The sequence below is a fragment of the Mixophyes fleayi genome, chromosome 4, assembly GCF_038048845.1.
Source record: "Mixophyes fleayi isolate aMixFle1 chromosome 4, aMixFle1.hap1, whole genome shotgun sequence".
Lineage (NCBI taxonomy): Eukaryota > Metazoa > Chordata > Amphibia > Anura > Limnodynastidae > Mixophyes > Mixophyes fleayi.
In genome coordinates, this window is record NC_134405.1 from 264005758 (window position 1) to 264022191 (window position 16434).

Here is a 16434-nt window from a genome sequence, read left to right on the forward strand (position 1 = left end):
CTGTTTCTGAATGAGCTATAGTACAGTAAAATGTAACTACAGATTTAGACCAAGACAGCCAGCCCTATAATTTCTATTTCAGCAATGACAATTAGCAATGGAGCTCTCCTCTTTGTGTATTACCTATATAGCACAGTACAATGTGACTGCAGATTTAGAATACCAAGCCTGCCAGCCCTATTATTTCTATTTCAGCAATGACATTTAGCAATGGAGCAACCCTGTTTGTGTGTTATCTATATAACACAGTACAATGTGACTACAGATTTAGAAGACCAAGCCTGCTAGCCCTATTATTTCTATTTCAGCATTGACAATTAGCAATGGAGCTCTCCTGAATGTCACTGGAGATTTTGAAGAACACTGCTACCCCTCTTCTTTCTTTTCTACCTATGATGCTGCCAACTGCACTAGAGACTGCCAAGAACTGTGCTACCCCTTCTTTGTCCCTCTGTGAAATGGTGCTGAATCGCCGTGTAGGGCGGTATTAATAGAATCCAAAACTCGCGAGATCTGACGACATAACAATGATGTTTTGCCTCGTTTTCAATTCCGAGGGCGTGCGAAAGTACCGAGCTGCTTCGGCTCGGTACCTGGATCTGCTAAGTTCGGGTGTGTTCGGTTCTCAGGGAACAGAGCCTGAGCATCTCTAGTCATAATTGGTAAGCCAAATATTCATAATTTCAATTGAATTTGGCAAGTTTCTTAAAAAAGAAGATCTGAGTTCTTTAGACCGATATAATGGGCTGTTATATATAATTATATAATCTTCTAGTTAGTTTAGGAAGTTTTTGTAGATACACAGATAGGCAGACATGAGGACTGGTATTGTCTTGTTTGTTCATCAATGAAGATGTTTTCTGAACAAGTCCTAGATAATGAAAGAAAGAAGGTGAAGAAAGTGAGTACTTGCCGAGCCGGTTTAGCAATAAATTACTTGCACACGATGACAGTCGTCCTCCGAATTTCAATGGCACAATATCCAATCCACGATATACGCACACTGTACCAGAGTCAAATTTAGCAAATAATTCCTTGCAAATAAAGGAATCATTTTCCTGCTCCTGGGACATGGTATACAGTCCACAAAATTCTTAATTGAAGTACTGTCGTAAAATCCAGTCTAAGAGCCCAAGTACAAAAAAAAATAATAGGTAAAAAGAACTTGAGGTCTCGATATATAAGTAAAAATATTGTTTATCATCAAGCGTTTCATCGATCTGTTAGCGATTTTATCAAAGGGATCAATGTACCTCCATCTAAGTTACCAATTTCATTTTCTCATTTAAATTTATCTTACACTGTGATCATGAAGAGACTGGTGTATCAGAGATAAAAATTAAAAGCCATGAATTCATTTTTTGTTTTACAGTATTTTGTTAAATTTTTGAACAATTTCTAACAATGTGTGTTTATTAAGGTATAATGTATATAGATCGTATAGATACTATTACACTATTGTATAATGTAATTGTGTAATAGACTAGACTATGGATAGTTTTTAAATATGGTGAAATGTTTTAAGTGCACAATTAAATTAGGCCAAGTCTTGGATGGTCATCAGACTGTACAATGGAAACCTTTAAAGCCCTGTGCTTTAGAGGTGTCAAGTCATTTCAATAACTATTTCAGTTGTGATTGAAACCTGCAAATCTAGTTTGCATTGAATACTGTGTTTGTGTAAAAGGAACATTTTTTTTTTATTTCCTCCTACAGATTGCCTGCCACAATGGATAGTGCTACAAGTGAGACTGAAAAAGAATGTCCTGCCCGAGGTAGAGGAAAGTCCATGGAAGAAATAGGAACTTCAGACAAAATAAGGCTTTCAGTGCTGAGTCAAAGCACAGATCAGCTGTACCACATTACAGGCACACGGCTAGATAATAAAAACAGCACAGCTGTGGTCCATCATGACAAGCTGAAGGCCAACACTGAGAATGAGTCGGGAAAGGAGCCCAGACAAACAAGTAAAGAGGATTTTCTAGGGCCTCATAGATTAGATGTTGCAAAATCTGCACAAGAGAGACATTCCAGGTCCCAGAGAGCAAGTGCTCTTTTCTCAAACACAGATAATTCCAGCTTCTCTCATCTTTCACAGTCTCACACTAGGGCTGCCGAGCAACCACATTCTTTGCAAACAGACAATGAGGTTTTCTCACAGTCCATCAGCATGGAAGATGCTTGTAAAATGAACTTTATGCAGCAGGAGAATAACATAAAATCTTTATCTAACGCTGAGGAGGCTCTACAATCTTGCAATACCTTTCCTGTCCATCCTCATCTAGAACAACGAGTTGTGAGTGTGCATACACCAAGGTAACAATTGCAGCAATGACACTATCTACACTGTATGTGTATATAGACTGCTGAAGTCTTCACAGATTGCTCATGCCTTGCATAGTCATTTAGCAACAAATCACTGTTCCTATAGGTCATTTGAATGCAAATATTACAGTAGTTAATTATGAGATTTAGTAGTCTTCAAACTAGAGATGCTCACTAACCCCCGGGTTTTGGTTTTGGATCTGGATTCCTGTCGTGTTTTGGTTTTGGCAAAACCGCCCTTGCGTGTTTTGGTTTTGATTTTGTTTGGTTTTGTTTTGCAATTTGTTAAAAAAATAAAACATTTTGGGCTAAAATAACATAATTTAGGTATTATTTTGTACCTACATTATTATTAACCTCACTAACACTAATTTACAGTCATTTCCATTCGATTTTGACCACCTCATAGGTCACAATATGATTTTCATACACTTTCAAAGAAAAAAGGCTGCAGTTCTTGCCAGTGATAAGAAAAAGGCCATTGTCATGCCTGGGCATAAGACCAAAAATCCACCTCTTAAGTGTAGAATTATTTTTACACAAATCCTGACAACAGTTGTCTAGCCATTTGTAGCGTTTTTAAAGCCACACTCAGCAGAGGTAGGGAACTTAACCACCTAGGATCCCCATCCATGTTATGGCATTTGAAGTGAGTTCATGGATAGCTGTTGGGAAAATCAGAAACTTATGTTAAAAAAATAACAACAAGCAGTCCAGCATCATCTACCTCCCTTCTCTCATCTAGATCCCAGCACCTGCAATCTACACCCCCAACACCTTCATCATCAATATCCCCAGAAGCAACAATTTACAGTTAAACAATCCTTTGCAAGAGGAAGCAAGTATGAAACCTGTCACCCAGTTGCAAAGCGGATCACAGACGCCCTGGGTACTATGCTAGTATTAGATCTGCGTCCAATGTCCACTATTAATACAGTTTGTTTAAGACATTTAATTGAGGTGTTCTGTCCCTGTTAGCAAATGTCATCACTATACCATTTTACTAGAAAAGCTATTACCCACCTGTACCTAAAGGTTCCTAAAAATTTAATTATTGGGCTACAAAATTGCATTCCACCCACTGTACACTTAACCACAGATATGTGGGCAAGCGGAACTGGGCAAACTAAAGATTATATGACTGTGACAGCCCACTGGGTTGGTAATTCGCCTTCACCAGCAGGGACAGCAGCAGCATGTACCCAAGTACGTCACATTTTTCAGAAGTAGGCTACTCTGTGTATCAGCAGCTTCATTAAGGCATACAGCTGAAAATCTGTTCCAAAAACTAAGGGATGTCATTGCAACATGGCTAATCCTGCTTGGACTGTCCTGAGGATATGTCATTTCTGATTACGACCCTAATATTGTTCAAGCATTACAGCGGGGTTGAATTCCATCACATTTCCTGTTTTGCACACACAATCAACTTGGTGTTACAGAACTTTTAAAAATTGACATGCAGGAGATGCTGTTTGTGTCCCGAAAAATTTAGGGTCAATTTCTGGTTTCTGCAACAGCATGTAGGAGAATGCAGCAGCTGCAAGAAGACTAGCATTTGAGGGGAATGTACTTTAGTCCAGCGAAGTAGTCATCTGTGAAGAGAGTGCAGACGCGGTTAGCTTGAGTCAAGTGATTGCATTAATAATACATTTTGAAAAGGAGCTACAGAAATTTAACATGTGAAATAAAACAAAGTAAATGTGCTAACTATATTTTAATTGTAGATTAAATACTTAATTTGCTTCGCAAGGATCCAAGAGCTATCAACATATTGTTTGGACGTCTTCTCCTTCAGTTTCTCTGGCAACTGCTTGTTGTAAAACGCATCTGCATCACCAGTGGTGATGCAGATGATTCCGCACAATATTTTGATATTTGCTCTGCTGTTAAATAATTGGCCAAAAATCGTGACAGCTCTGCCCTAAAATCAACTAGTAATTCCATTTGGAAGGCCATTATCGGCAATTACATCATACTACACAGACTTCTATGATGGTGGGATGAATTAGTATTGTTTGAGGAAGATTATCACTAAACCCTGCCACCTATCCTGTTTCTGAGTGAGCTATGGTACAATAAAATGTAACTGCAGATTTAGACTAAGACTGTCAGCCCTATTATTTCTATTTCAGCAATTACAATTAGCTATGGAGAAATGTAGCTCTTCTCTTTGGGTGTTACCTATATAACACAGTCGAATTTGCCTGCAAATTCTACAGACAAGCCTGCTTGTCTTCCTCTTCATCAATGACTCTTCGCAATTGAGCACTCGTCTTTGGGTGTATATTACACCCAAACCTTATTAGTGCAAATTAGGAAAAATACAGTTTAATCCCTGCTAGGCCCTCCACCATCCTTTGCATGTTAATAGTAGGATTGGTTGGAGTTATGGGCAAGGACACACATTTTTTTTTTGTCAAATCCTTCAAACCAGTTCAGATGTCAAACTGTTGTGGTCTGCCACCTGCGTCATCCCTGCTTGTGTTTGGAAAGTGCAAATTGGTGCCAGAAACTCACGTGCCAGAACTGCTGCCACTGGTGCCACACTGCTGCCACTGGTGCAGGACTTACACAATCAACCGCATCCTCATCAGCGCCCTCGTCGGCTAACCAAATCTCCCCCTCATCCTCTTCTAATTCCAAAGAGTCATCCTCACTTGGTGTATCACCGACTACACTCGGGCTGTTCAGGCACACATCAGCAGAACTGCTGAAAGGGCCCTTCTTTATAGGTACATTATCAGAATGCTCATGATTAGACATACCACTGGTGGATGGACTCTCCACAGGGATTGGTGTCATTTCTGATTCTGAGCATACATTATCCTCTAATGCCTTTACTGTTTTCTTGCAGTTCGGCTTTGACGGGTAACAATAGTTGTGCACCTCTTTTAGACTCCAAATTACTTGGTCTTGCTTGGTCGCGAGTGACCGTACAAGAAGAAGGCTCATTAACATTTTTTGATCTGCCACTAATAGAGAAAGGCGAAGGCCTCATTCTTTCTTTGCCACTGCATGTGTAGAATGGCATGTTGGCAAATATTATTTTATTGGCATTTAACTTTTCCTCAGTTACACTTCTTTTTCGCTTCAACACGGTTAATTTTTTTTTTTTTTTGGTGTGTGTATTTTTTTCCGATTTAAAAAGACTATATACTTTTACATAGGCTTTACCAGATGTCGTATTGGGAACACTACCATCAGGACTGGTGCCATCACCTGCTTGCTGATTCTGCTCATATGTGGATGGCTTTGAATCCATTTTAATGAGCCCAAAACACTTGTAGTGCAAAATATTCAATGATGTTTTACCTCGATTTCGATTCCGAACGGGCAGGAGGGTACTGAGCCTGCTCGGCTCGGTACTCTGATAGGCAAAGTTCGGGTGGGTTCGGATCTTGGGGAACCGAGCCCGCCCATCTCTACTTCAAACACTCATGTCTCTACACATACTACTTGTGTGTATAAATATATCTTTACCACATACTTGCCAACTTTTTAATGTCCCCCCTCTGGGAGATCCCGGAGGGGTGGTGAGGTGTGAGGATAGAGGGGGCAGAATACGATGAATTGTGTCATTTTGGTAAAACCCCCCTTGATGCAATGACATGAAAGCATCATTTTTCTGCAGGGGGTTGGGGCCAAAATAACATAATTCACTGAGAGTCTGGAGGCTGCCATCATGGAGGCTCCCTTTCTGCCCACTTCACTAGGAAGTGGGCAGATGCAGGAGAATGGCCTGCTCTCCCGGGATTCCTACCCAGAATTCAGAAGTCTCCAAGACATTCCAGGTGAGTGGGCAAGTATGGTTTACCATGCAAACAGGGCCTTATAACCTTGTAATAATTTCAAATAAGGATGGGCGAAATAATTCAACCCCAAATTTCATAAATTTGCTATTAGTAGATGAATTGGCAAACTAGTCCTAATTTACCACAAAATATAAGGAAGCCAATCAGCAATCATAAACAAATGTCACATGTCCTTAGCCTTATAAAAAGAGCCCACCACCCCTCAGACACTCAGTGTCTGCGTATGCTATCTGGGAGACTCTGTGACTATTAATAGCCCAGACTGCTATGCAAAATACATTTGCTTTATACATTGCTGTGTAAATAAAGCTGCATCATTGCCTGATTTTATGTTTTCACAACTGTGTTTTGGGGCTTTTTTTTTTATTATTTTACACACTTTTCACCATAGCTACTTAGCTTTACTGTCATAATATACATCACATCTTGGAAATGTACATGCTATGTACTGTACAGAAGTAGTATCACCCTGTAGTCTGTGGGGCACAATAGACTTCTAGGTGTTTTTAATTTTATTAACCGCCCTCATCTTCACAGTTATACTTTTGATAAAACTTTTGAGAGTTATTTATAATATAAATTCTTACACATTTACTTCTGCTTTGTTTAATTTGGCAGCAGAGACTACTTGAGTCTAATATATACACTTTCATTGTCAGTGATACCTCTACACCTTGTTTTCTTATTTTTAGTTATTGCAATAGTTAATAACATTAATTATTTCTTTGCTCCAAATCAATTTACACACTTGTAGGTGTAGATCTAGCAGCTTGCATTCTAAATAATTGCGTACTGTCATCACCACCTAAAACTACCTCTTGTGTGTTCAGTCTTTATCAATGAACAGCACATCAATGATAGGCATTGATGTGCTGTTCATTGATAAAGACTGAACACACAAGAGGTAGTTTTAGGTGGTGATGACATGCATCATCATTACCAGTTGCCTGCTCAGTGCGGGCACATATTCAGTTTGAAAATGTATCTGTGAGTTGAAGAGGGAAGCAACTCGTTGCATTGAATCACCCTCATTATCCTACCACATGTAACGATTGTTCAAACAGGAAAATAATATGTAAAATGATGCTAAATGCACAAAATATATGGAAAGGCTCACAAGTGCTATGACTGACTTCATAGAATACAAAATAGAAATATAGGAGTATGGCTTGTGCAATAAAGAGATGCAAATCACTCTAGAAACATTGGTGTAATAAACTGTGGTACATAATATATCTGGAATAAACATTAAGTACTTAGTCCATAGTTTGGTCAGACTGTAAATACCCCTATACCTCTAAATTGAGATTATTATGGCTTTAGTGCTTAAAGTGTGCACCTGCATTATTTTTGTTGTTGCATTTGATAATGTAGTGTACATCACTGAACAAACATTATCACCTAATTGAATATGAACAGGAGTTTTCAAATCTGTCCTGATTAGTTGCCATTGCCTTGACTGTGACAATTCCCATACATAGGATCAACCATAATATAGCCATTGATAAATTTCCTTTTCTCATGCAACCTCTCATCATCATCATCATCAATTTATATAGTGCCACTAATTCCGCAGCGCTGTACAGAGAACTCACATCAGTCCCTGCCCCATTGGAGCTTACAGTCTAAATTCCCACACACACACACACACACACAAACACACACACACCAAGAGAGACTAAGGTCAATTTAATAGCAGCAAATTAGCCTACCAGTATGTTTTTGAAGTGTGGGAGGAAACCAGAGTGCCTGGAGAAAACCCATGCAAACACTGGGAGAACATACAAACTCCACACAGATAAGGCCATGGTCGGGAGTTGAACCTCTCAATAATAGCTAAGGCAGAATGCCATCTGTTTGGAAGATCACATATGAGCTGATGATGAGGAAAATTGTTACATTTTTGTAACTTGATAAAAGCATTTCTGACAAAATAACTTCTTAAAATAGGCACTACTTGTTCTAGATTGCTAATATTCTTTAATTTTCTTGGTGAGTGCCCAAGAATCTCTGTACAATTAGACCAAACAAAGGAGCAGAAAATGGGGATGTGTGTAATTTGGCAGAACTCTGAAGGCAGCAGTGATATTCGAGCCATTGTCAGTTGTCACATTTTCAGTATTTATTCTCTGGAAGACAACCAGCGCTTAATTTAGCAGTTTATGCAATCCTAGATTTAAATTGGTCTATGTGATTTCTGATCCAAATTCTATAAACATTTGGTGGCATGGCAATGCTTTAAATTTTATAAATTGCAAAACATTGACACTGTTGAATCTAATTCAGATTGTTCACCTGTAAGTGTCAGTCTATCAGTTATGAGGTCATCAGCTGGAGATAATTAAATACACTGCATGGTTTGAGTGTACAATAAACTCTGCTTTATTAGTTACAAGTCCCTATCTATATAGCAAAAATCACGTATTACAGAAAACTACGCACCCAAAAGGTTTTAACCACTCATGCTCCCTTTACACAGATGTTAATACATTCTCTCATTATCACACAGGAAAACTCCCCAGGGGGGGTTGGCTTATCTCCTGTCTGCTATGTCCAAGGTTATAAGCCTAGCCTTACAAATAATGAATTACTCCAACAAAACAGGTGTATCGCATTTCTCAACACCAAGGGCAATGACGATGGCAATGATGATGTTAGTGATGGTGAAGATCTTATGACTTTGCCTTCTTTGGACACTCTAGAATTCTATATTGATTATGGTCACAGTCAAGTTGGCACATAGTGTTGTACAAAACATTTTAAGTATTAAGTATTTTAAATGAGTAACTCATTTCTGTTAATAATGATATCTGTATATAAACATCTCTTGTTAGAAAATAATACTGATTTAGGCACTTGGTTCTGTATAAGCTAGCAATTTCTGAAATGATGGGTATGATTTCTAAAGCTATCATTTTTGCTACATGCATCCTTGAGCGCTCTGCCTAAAAGCACACTCTGCTATGCTTTTTTTCTCAAGTGCATTCATTATTGATGGTTGGCGATGATAGTTGTGGCTCTTTGATATATTGCAATAGAATTATTACAAACGTTAACTGACAATAACTGATAACCTTTTTAAAATTGTCAACATATACAAATTCATTCCCATAAACATTTACATCATTATCCCTCTCCTCACCATCAGTAAAGACAACAATGTTAGCTGTACAATGGACATAGACATGTCAGGTGTGGCGTTTTTCTCCTACACTGTGTGGAAAATAGCCAATATTACAAGTATTGTTCCCACAAATTAATTTTTTATGTACACACTACCTGCTTGGCTATTGCCATTTTGTCCATATCACTCTTAAAGAATTTCTAAACTGACAAATTTTGTCTTGCTATGTGGCTGCCTTTTAGATGTATTTCTTGGTACTTGTTTGTAATTTTGTAGGTAATGAAGAACTGGCATCCATGGTACTGTCTGGTATTGCATTGTCTGTATCACTTGTTTTTTTATATAAATTGGTTTTCCTCCCAGTGTTTTTTGAAGGGAGTAGGTGAACCTGTGAGCTTCACAAGTGCAATACATGGGATAGGAATACGTGGGGCAGTTTGTAAAAGTGAAAAAAAAAAACTACAAATCTATTTCACGCCAAAAGATTGTGACAATAGGGTAATTAGGCAATTACGTTATTAAATGTCTAAAATAAAAATTACAAGTAAAAAAAACCCCCAAAAAGGTAAATTGGGGGATGCTGCAATATTGTGTGCATGTTTAGGTAGTAAATGTGAGCCACTGATCCAAAACAGTAAATGGCCAATTCACTTGTATCAAAGGCAATGCGCAAAATTTTGAGTTTGAATACAGCCATATCTTGGTTAACAGAATTTCAGTTTCACAGTTTTTTTTATATACCTTTATTTTTCCAGTATGGTTATCTATCAAAGGTGTCACCTTTTTAAATTACTTTTTTTTTTTTCATTATTTATTTTTTTATTTTTAGGCTAACATGGTACCTTCTATTTATAACCACCTTTTACTGCTTTTCATTGCTGGCTTCATCACGTGTGGAACAGCATGTTGCATATATATTTATTCTTGAATTTAATTTCATTCATTCTACTAATGTGCATCCTCAGCACACGCTTAGATTGAAAGCGGTTTCAGGGAGGTTGTTTTTTTTTTTAGTATATGCTGTCCAGATAGAACAAGCTTGTTTAGTTTACACAGCCTACATATAATATATGTTTATATACTGTACCGTGTTAAGTATTTTTGATAGTATATGTTCTACTGCTGTTTTGTCATTTTATACTGGCTAGCGTAATTTCTCTTTCTTGGCCTCTGTTGTGACTTGTAATTATTTCTTTAAGCTTGGATCCCATTGAAAAAGATATTCCAGAGAATGATAAGGAGGTGAGTGCTGAAACCAATGACCTTTGTGAGCGTTCAGCAGTCAGCGAGCTCCCTGTCCCTAGAGCAGAAAATGAAGATTTTGGTGCAGTAAGTGAAGAGCTAAAGTCTTCAGAAGCCCAGTCAATGAGTATTTCGTGGCATGAAGAAATAGATCATGTCCCAGACAGCCAAGTGAATGGCACACAAATAACCAGCTCACTTTTTGGCCATGCTAAGCACAATGAGAGTGATGAAGCTTTCAGACAAGAAATGGAGACCAGCATAGAGAAACAAGGTGACCCAGCTAAAGAAGACCTGAAATCATCAACAGAGGAAAGACACGTGGAGCTAGTTAAAGAGATCATTTCCAAAGACAAGTCTCTGGTTGATGTTCTTAAACCTCTTCCTGTAAGAGAATCTGCAATCAGTCTCATGAAAAGCCTCTTCCCTGTGGACATTTCAACAAGGGAAATGTGCAGAAATAAAGGATTAAACCAAGACAAGTAAGTAGTTTAAGGAATACCACTTTGACTATGTGTTTTATTTACACATCCAATTTGTTGAATATGTAAATAAAAATGTGTAAATATTGGTCAATATTGTGAAAACTGACAGGTCCTTTTTGTACCTAAAATAACGTGTGTCAGAGATCTATAATTAGGCTAAAACAAGTATGAAAAGGTTTCTACAAGTCCCATTGTCTTGAATTAGGATTATAATATAGTAGTAAGTTCTAAACTGCTTTTGTATAGTATAAGCTGTTTTAAATGCTCCTGTTTAATATTTTCTCATTCATATCCTTTACAGCTGACATTTTAGAACTTTCTAGTCATTTAAAATGAAAACCCTGCCATTGTAGTGTTTGGAGTGTAACATACGGAATAAGGTATAGCTTACTGTAAATGATAGTTATTAGGAGTTACCGAGCAGTGCCACAACCATATAGTAAGCATGAGACTGCAAATTGGAACTTGTAGGTGACTCATAATAATTTAAAGTCTGGGGTACATTATTCATTTAGCTCCCAACAGTCCATGTTTTGCCAGAACTGTGTTGATTTATAAACCCACAAAGGGTGATAATATGGGAGTGGTTTGGATGAACATGGGTGGGGTTTGTGCATATTTTATACCTCTCAACACCCAGGAGCACTAGACCAACATCAAGCTTTCCCTAAAATAGCTTTGAATTGATGCACACACTGGATCACTATGGTGACCGAGGACATACCTCCCAGCATCTAAGGAGTTGGGACCAATGTGCTGACTATTGGCACTGTCCCACCTAAATCCAAGACAGATGGTGGAGGTATGTTATTTGTGTCCTGATATTTGGAGATATGTGTAACACAAGTTTTAATTAAACACACTGACATTGGGGGCGTGGCTTGACGGAGCATGGAGTAGGCTGTGCTGACTGAAGCTCTCCAGCCTAAATATCCTGTAGCGATATCCTGCTGTGTTACCGGCTCCTTCTAACGGGGATAATTTGGTGTAAGAACTGCCCCTGCCTGTCCTGGTCCAGCTGGTGTCTCTGTTGGAGGTTCGGGAGAGATACAGTCAGTGTTGGTGTCCGGAGCGTGGATGAGCCTGAGCGCGCTGGCGGGGAAAGAGTTCCTGGGTCGGTGAAGGCGCTGTGAGTCATTAATTACCTGCCCTGTGTGAGCGAGCCGTGTGGAGGGAGGTCATCTGGCTGCTCGGGTAAAGTGAAGAGTGTCAGTCCCCGGGTGTTCCCGCCGGGAAGAGAGGTGCGGCGCCATCTTGAAAGGTAGTGTCGGGGGAGAACAGAACATATGCAGTCACTCTGTATTGGAGGCATAGCGGTCACATTCCTGTTCTACAGTGGTGCCTGTTAAAAGCATTGAGATTTTTATCTGTGGCACAGTAAGGAGATTATATATACAGTGTCATCTGAAGCTGCCTGGTGACTTTTTTCCCTCTGTGAATTATCTACGTGCAGGTGGTGTCTTTATTGAGCATTCACTACAGTGGACTTGTATAATACATCATAACAGTGTATCTGTAGCAATCTGTGTGTAGCAGGTGCTAATATGGGTAAGCACTCTACAAGTAATACTGCTGCTAGCAGGCTGGAGAAATATGCTCGTTCTAATCCTGCTACAAACACAGGGGGAGCTACTGCATCTGAGTTGCAAGTACCCCAGTCTTCTAAAGATGCAGACACACCTGCTGATTCTACTCTTCAGGAGGTCCTGAAAGCCATCGCTGCCTCTGAAAAGAAGGTAATGGATAAAATTGGAGAGGTGCAGGTTGATTTGTCATTGATGCGGCAGGATTTTCAGAAAATTCGAGAGCGAGTGTCGGAGACGGAGGCCCGCATCTCTATACTTGAAGATACTACGGTCCCTTTGCCACAGAAAATTGCTTGTTTGGAGGCTCAGATGGTGTCGGTTAAACAGAAGATGTCAGATATGGAGGGCCGCCTCAGACGCAGTAATATTCGACTGGTAGGTCTCCCTGAAAAGGCAGAGGGAGATGCTCCGGAGACATTCTTGGAGAATTGGATGATCCAGCTGTTCGGCAGAGAGGAGTTCACGGCCCAGTTTGCGGTGGAAAGGGCGCACCGGATTCCGACTCAAAGACCGCCTCCTGGTGCACAGCCGCGCATATTTATTGCCAAGATGTTGCATTATAAGGATCGGGATGCTATTCTGCGCCTGGCTCGGATTAAGGGCCCACTGATGTACCAAAATCAGAGAGTTGCTGTATATCCTGATTTCTCGGTGGATGTACAAAAAAGCAGAGCTCAATTTATTCAGGTGAAGCGTCGTCTTCGTGAAATGCAACTGCCATATGCTATGCTTTTCCCGGCAAGATTAAGAGTGATTGCGGATGGAACTACCCTTTTCTTTGGATCTTCATCTGAGGCGACTCACTGGTTGGATAGGAGAGCTCCAAGTGGTCTTCGTCCGGACTGAAGATACTATTGGTGATGTATTGGTCTCCTGAATTGAGATGATACCAAGACTGTGTGCCTTTGATAGTCATAATGTTTGAGATATGCTCTGTCAATATATATCACTTTGATTTCTGACTATATATGACTGAAATACTTTGGTTAATATTGTAGTTATTTGGATCCTTTTGAAAATGTCAGTTATGGGGTGATATTGTTTGAGATTGTTGGATCCTACAGTAGGTGCTAAGGGTCTGGGTGGGTATGGAGGGTTGGAGGAGTATTAGGGTGAACTTGTGGGCTGGGGGGCTTCCCTTGCTTAAAGGGTCGCGACCTCCCTCCCTTTTTTTCGGTGCATACGGGTATTTCCATAAGTACGTGGAGATAGTTGTGTGTGCTGTTTAAGGGGATGCGGGATAGTTATAAGGGGATCCAGGTATGTCTAAGTTGGGGATGGATATACGGGGAGGGGGGCGGTTTGAATAGGGTAGGGAGGGGTAGGGTTTTTCAATGCAGTGACAGGTTTGGTATTTTATCTCTATGCAAATATTTTCAGATGATGAGACTGACTATTTTGGTATATGCTAATATGGTTGACTGGTGGCTGGGTGTCTGCCTGGGCTGGAGGGGGTTGATTCTTATGCAGAAATGTCTTATGTGTATTCCCTTGTGTTATGGCGACTGGAAAAATGAATAGGGGGTCTATTAAAATCCTGACTTGGAATGTTCGTGGCCTAAATGATAAAATTAAACGGTCTTTGGTCATATCCCAATTAAAAAAGTATGAAGCGGATGTTATATGTCTAACTGAAACACATTTAGTGGGATGTAAAGTGTTGGCCCTTAAAAAACCGTGGGTTGGATGGGTATATCATGCTACTCATACGGGTCATTCTAGAGGGGTATCTCTCCTTATACGTAAAAAAGTAAACTTTATTTTGGAAATGGTGGAGTCGGACCCATTAGGTAGATATGTTTTTGTAAGGGGCATTTTTGATTCCAAGCGTATAAACTTATTGTCAGTCTATGTCCCCCCCCCCCCCCCGTATAGTAGTGAGGTTTTAAAAAAATGTAGTGATTTTGTCTCTCTCTCCCCGGACACTCCTGTGATTTGCTGTGGGGATTTCAATAATGTGTTGGATTCCAATGTTGATAGGTGGAGGGAGGTGGGGGATACTACACATGCTAAAAAAACGAAATTCGCTGATCTGTTGGAAGAGATGGGTTTGGTGGATGTGTGGCGTCTGAGACATCCGGGGGAGGTCTGTTTCTCCTGCTATTCCACTTCATATAATGCTTTCTCCCGAATTGATTTAGGACTTGTATCAAAGGAGTTATTGCCGGCTGTCTCGGATGCTGCATATTTACCAAGGGGGATTTCAGATCATTCTCCGTTGGTATTAACAGTCAAACTTAATGTTTCTAGAGGTCAAGCATTTTGGAGACTTAATCCCTTTTGGTTGACATTGTTGCAGGATGGAAATACCTCGCAATCCCAATGGGAAGAGTATTTTGCTACCAATGTGGACACAGCAGCCACACCTTTTGTCTGGGATTCATTCAAGGCTTTTTTAAGAGGTTCCTTAATTAGAAGTATTAATTGTTTCAAAAGAGAGTCTAGGTTGAGGGGTGATAAATTGGAAAAAGAGGTTGTGCGGTTAGAGGAGGTGTATCTCTCTTCTCGTGTGGCTTCTGATAGGATGGCTTGGCTAGCGGTACAGAGAGAATGGTCGGATTATTTGCTAGATAAATCAAGGCGTAAGCTGTTATTTGCTAAACATACTCAATACTTTGAAGCGGATAAATGTAGTAGGTTTTTAGCGTATTTAGCAAGGTCAGAAAGGGCGGCGGCTGTAGTGGCGGGGATTACAGATACTTTGGGTGTTGTGCATACCTTGACCGAAGAGATCAGTGATGTTTTCTATGTATATTTTAAAGATGCTTATGTGTCAAGAGCTGAGTACTCAGACTTTGATTTAGACACGTATCTGGCGGCTGTTTCTTTACCTAAATTGAGCGCAGATGGTAGAGAAAGTTTGGACCTGTCAATTACTGATGAGGAGATTGTAGCTGCGATGGCCTCGTTTCCAAATGGCAGGGCTCCGGGCATAGATGGGATACCCATAGAGTTGTATAAGAAGCATCTGGGGTTCTTTGTGCCTCGCTTGAAAGATATGTTTACAAGCTTTAGAGATCAGGGATGTGTGTCTCCGTCTATGTCTGAAGCCCTTATAGTTCTTATCCCTAAATCGGGAAAGGATCCCTTGTTTCCAGAATCATACAGACCTATATCGCTATTGACAACAGATATTAAGATTTTGGCAAAAATTTTGGCGACACGTTTAAATCGGGTAATTAGTGAGATTGTACATCCTGACCAAACTGGTTTTATGCCGGGGAAATCTACGGCTATAAATCTGCGTAGGCTTTTTTGCCATCTGCAGTTGCCCCACCCGGTGGAGGAGGAGGCGGTGGTGGTGTCGTTAGATGCTGCTAGGGCCTTTGACTCTGTGGAGTGGAGGTATCTGTGGGCGGTGCTGTTGAAATTTGGGTTTGGTCCGGTTTTTATTCAATGGGTTCGACTGCTATACTCCTCCCCTACAGCTAGAGTCTGTGTAAATGGCTTTGTGTCCCGTCAATTTGTTATGGGCAGAGGTACCAGACAGGGGTGCCCTTTGTCCCCCACTCTATTTGCCTTGGCCATAGAGCCGTTGGCATGTATGATTAGAATGCAGTCAGATATTACTGGATTGAGGATGGGCTGCAGGACGGACAAGATTGCCCTTTATGCAGATGATATGCTGCTCTTTTTGTCATATCCTGATAAATCGCTGCCAACTTTACTCAGTGTGGTCTCAGTGTTTGGCAGGTACTTGGGGCTTTTGATTAATTGGGACAAATCTAGTGTAACTCCGATTAAGGGTGCTTGCCCTATGGGTCAAGTTTTGCAGACTCCTCTTAAATGGATCCCAGTATTTAAATATCTTGGTATCTGGATATCTAGTGATATGGGTCAATATATCCAGCGTAATG

The 16434-nt window shown here is 40.1% G+C and overlaps 1 protein-coding gene across 4 annotated transcripts in view; it reads left to right on the forward strand.

The window, feature by feature from the left end:
- The window catches only part of SHROOM1 (shroom family member 1), a 126567-nt gene that overhangs the window by 78325 nt on the left and 31808 nt on the right, over positions 1-16434 (forward strand). For all 4 annotated transcript variants that reach the window (XM_075209721.1, XM_075209719.1, XM_075209720.1 and 1 more), the window contains 2 exons: positions 1717-2316; positions 10464-10988. In XM_075209721.1, the coding sequence (XP_075065822.1) occupies positions 1717-2316; positions 10464-10988 (1125 nt within the window). The remainder of the gene's footprint in view (positions 1-1716; positions 2317-10463; positions 10989-16434) is intronic.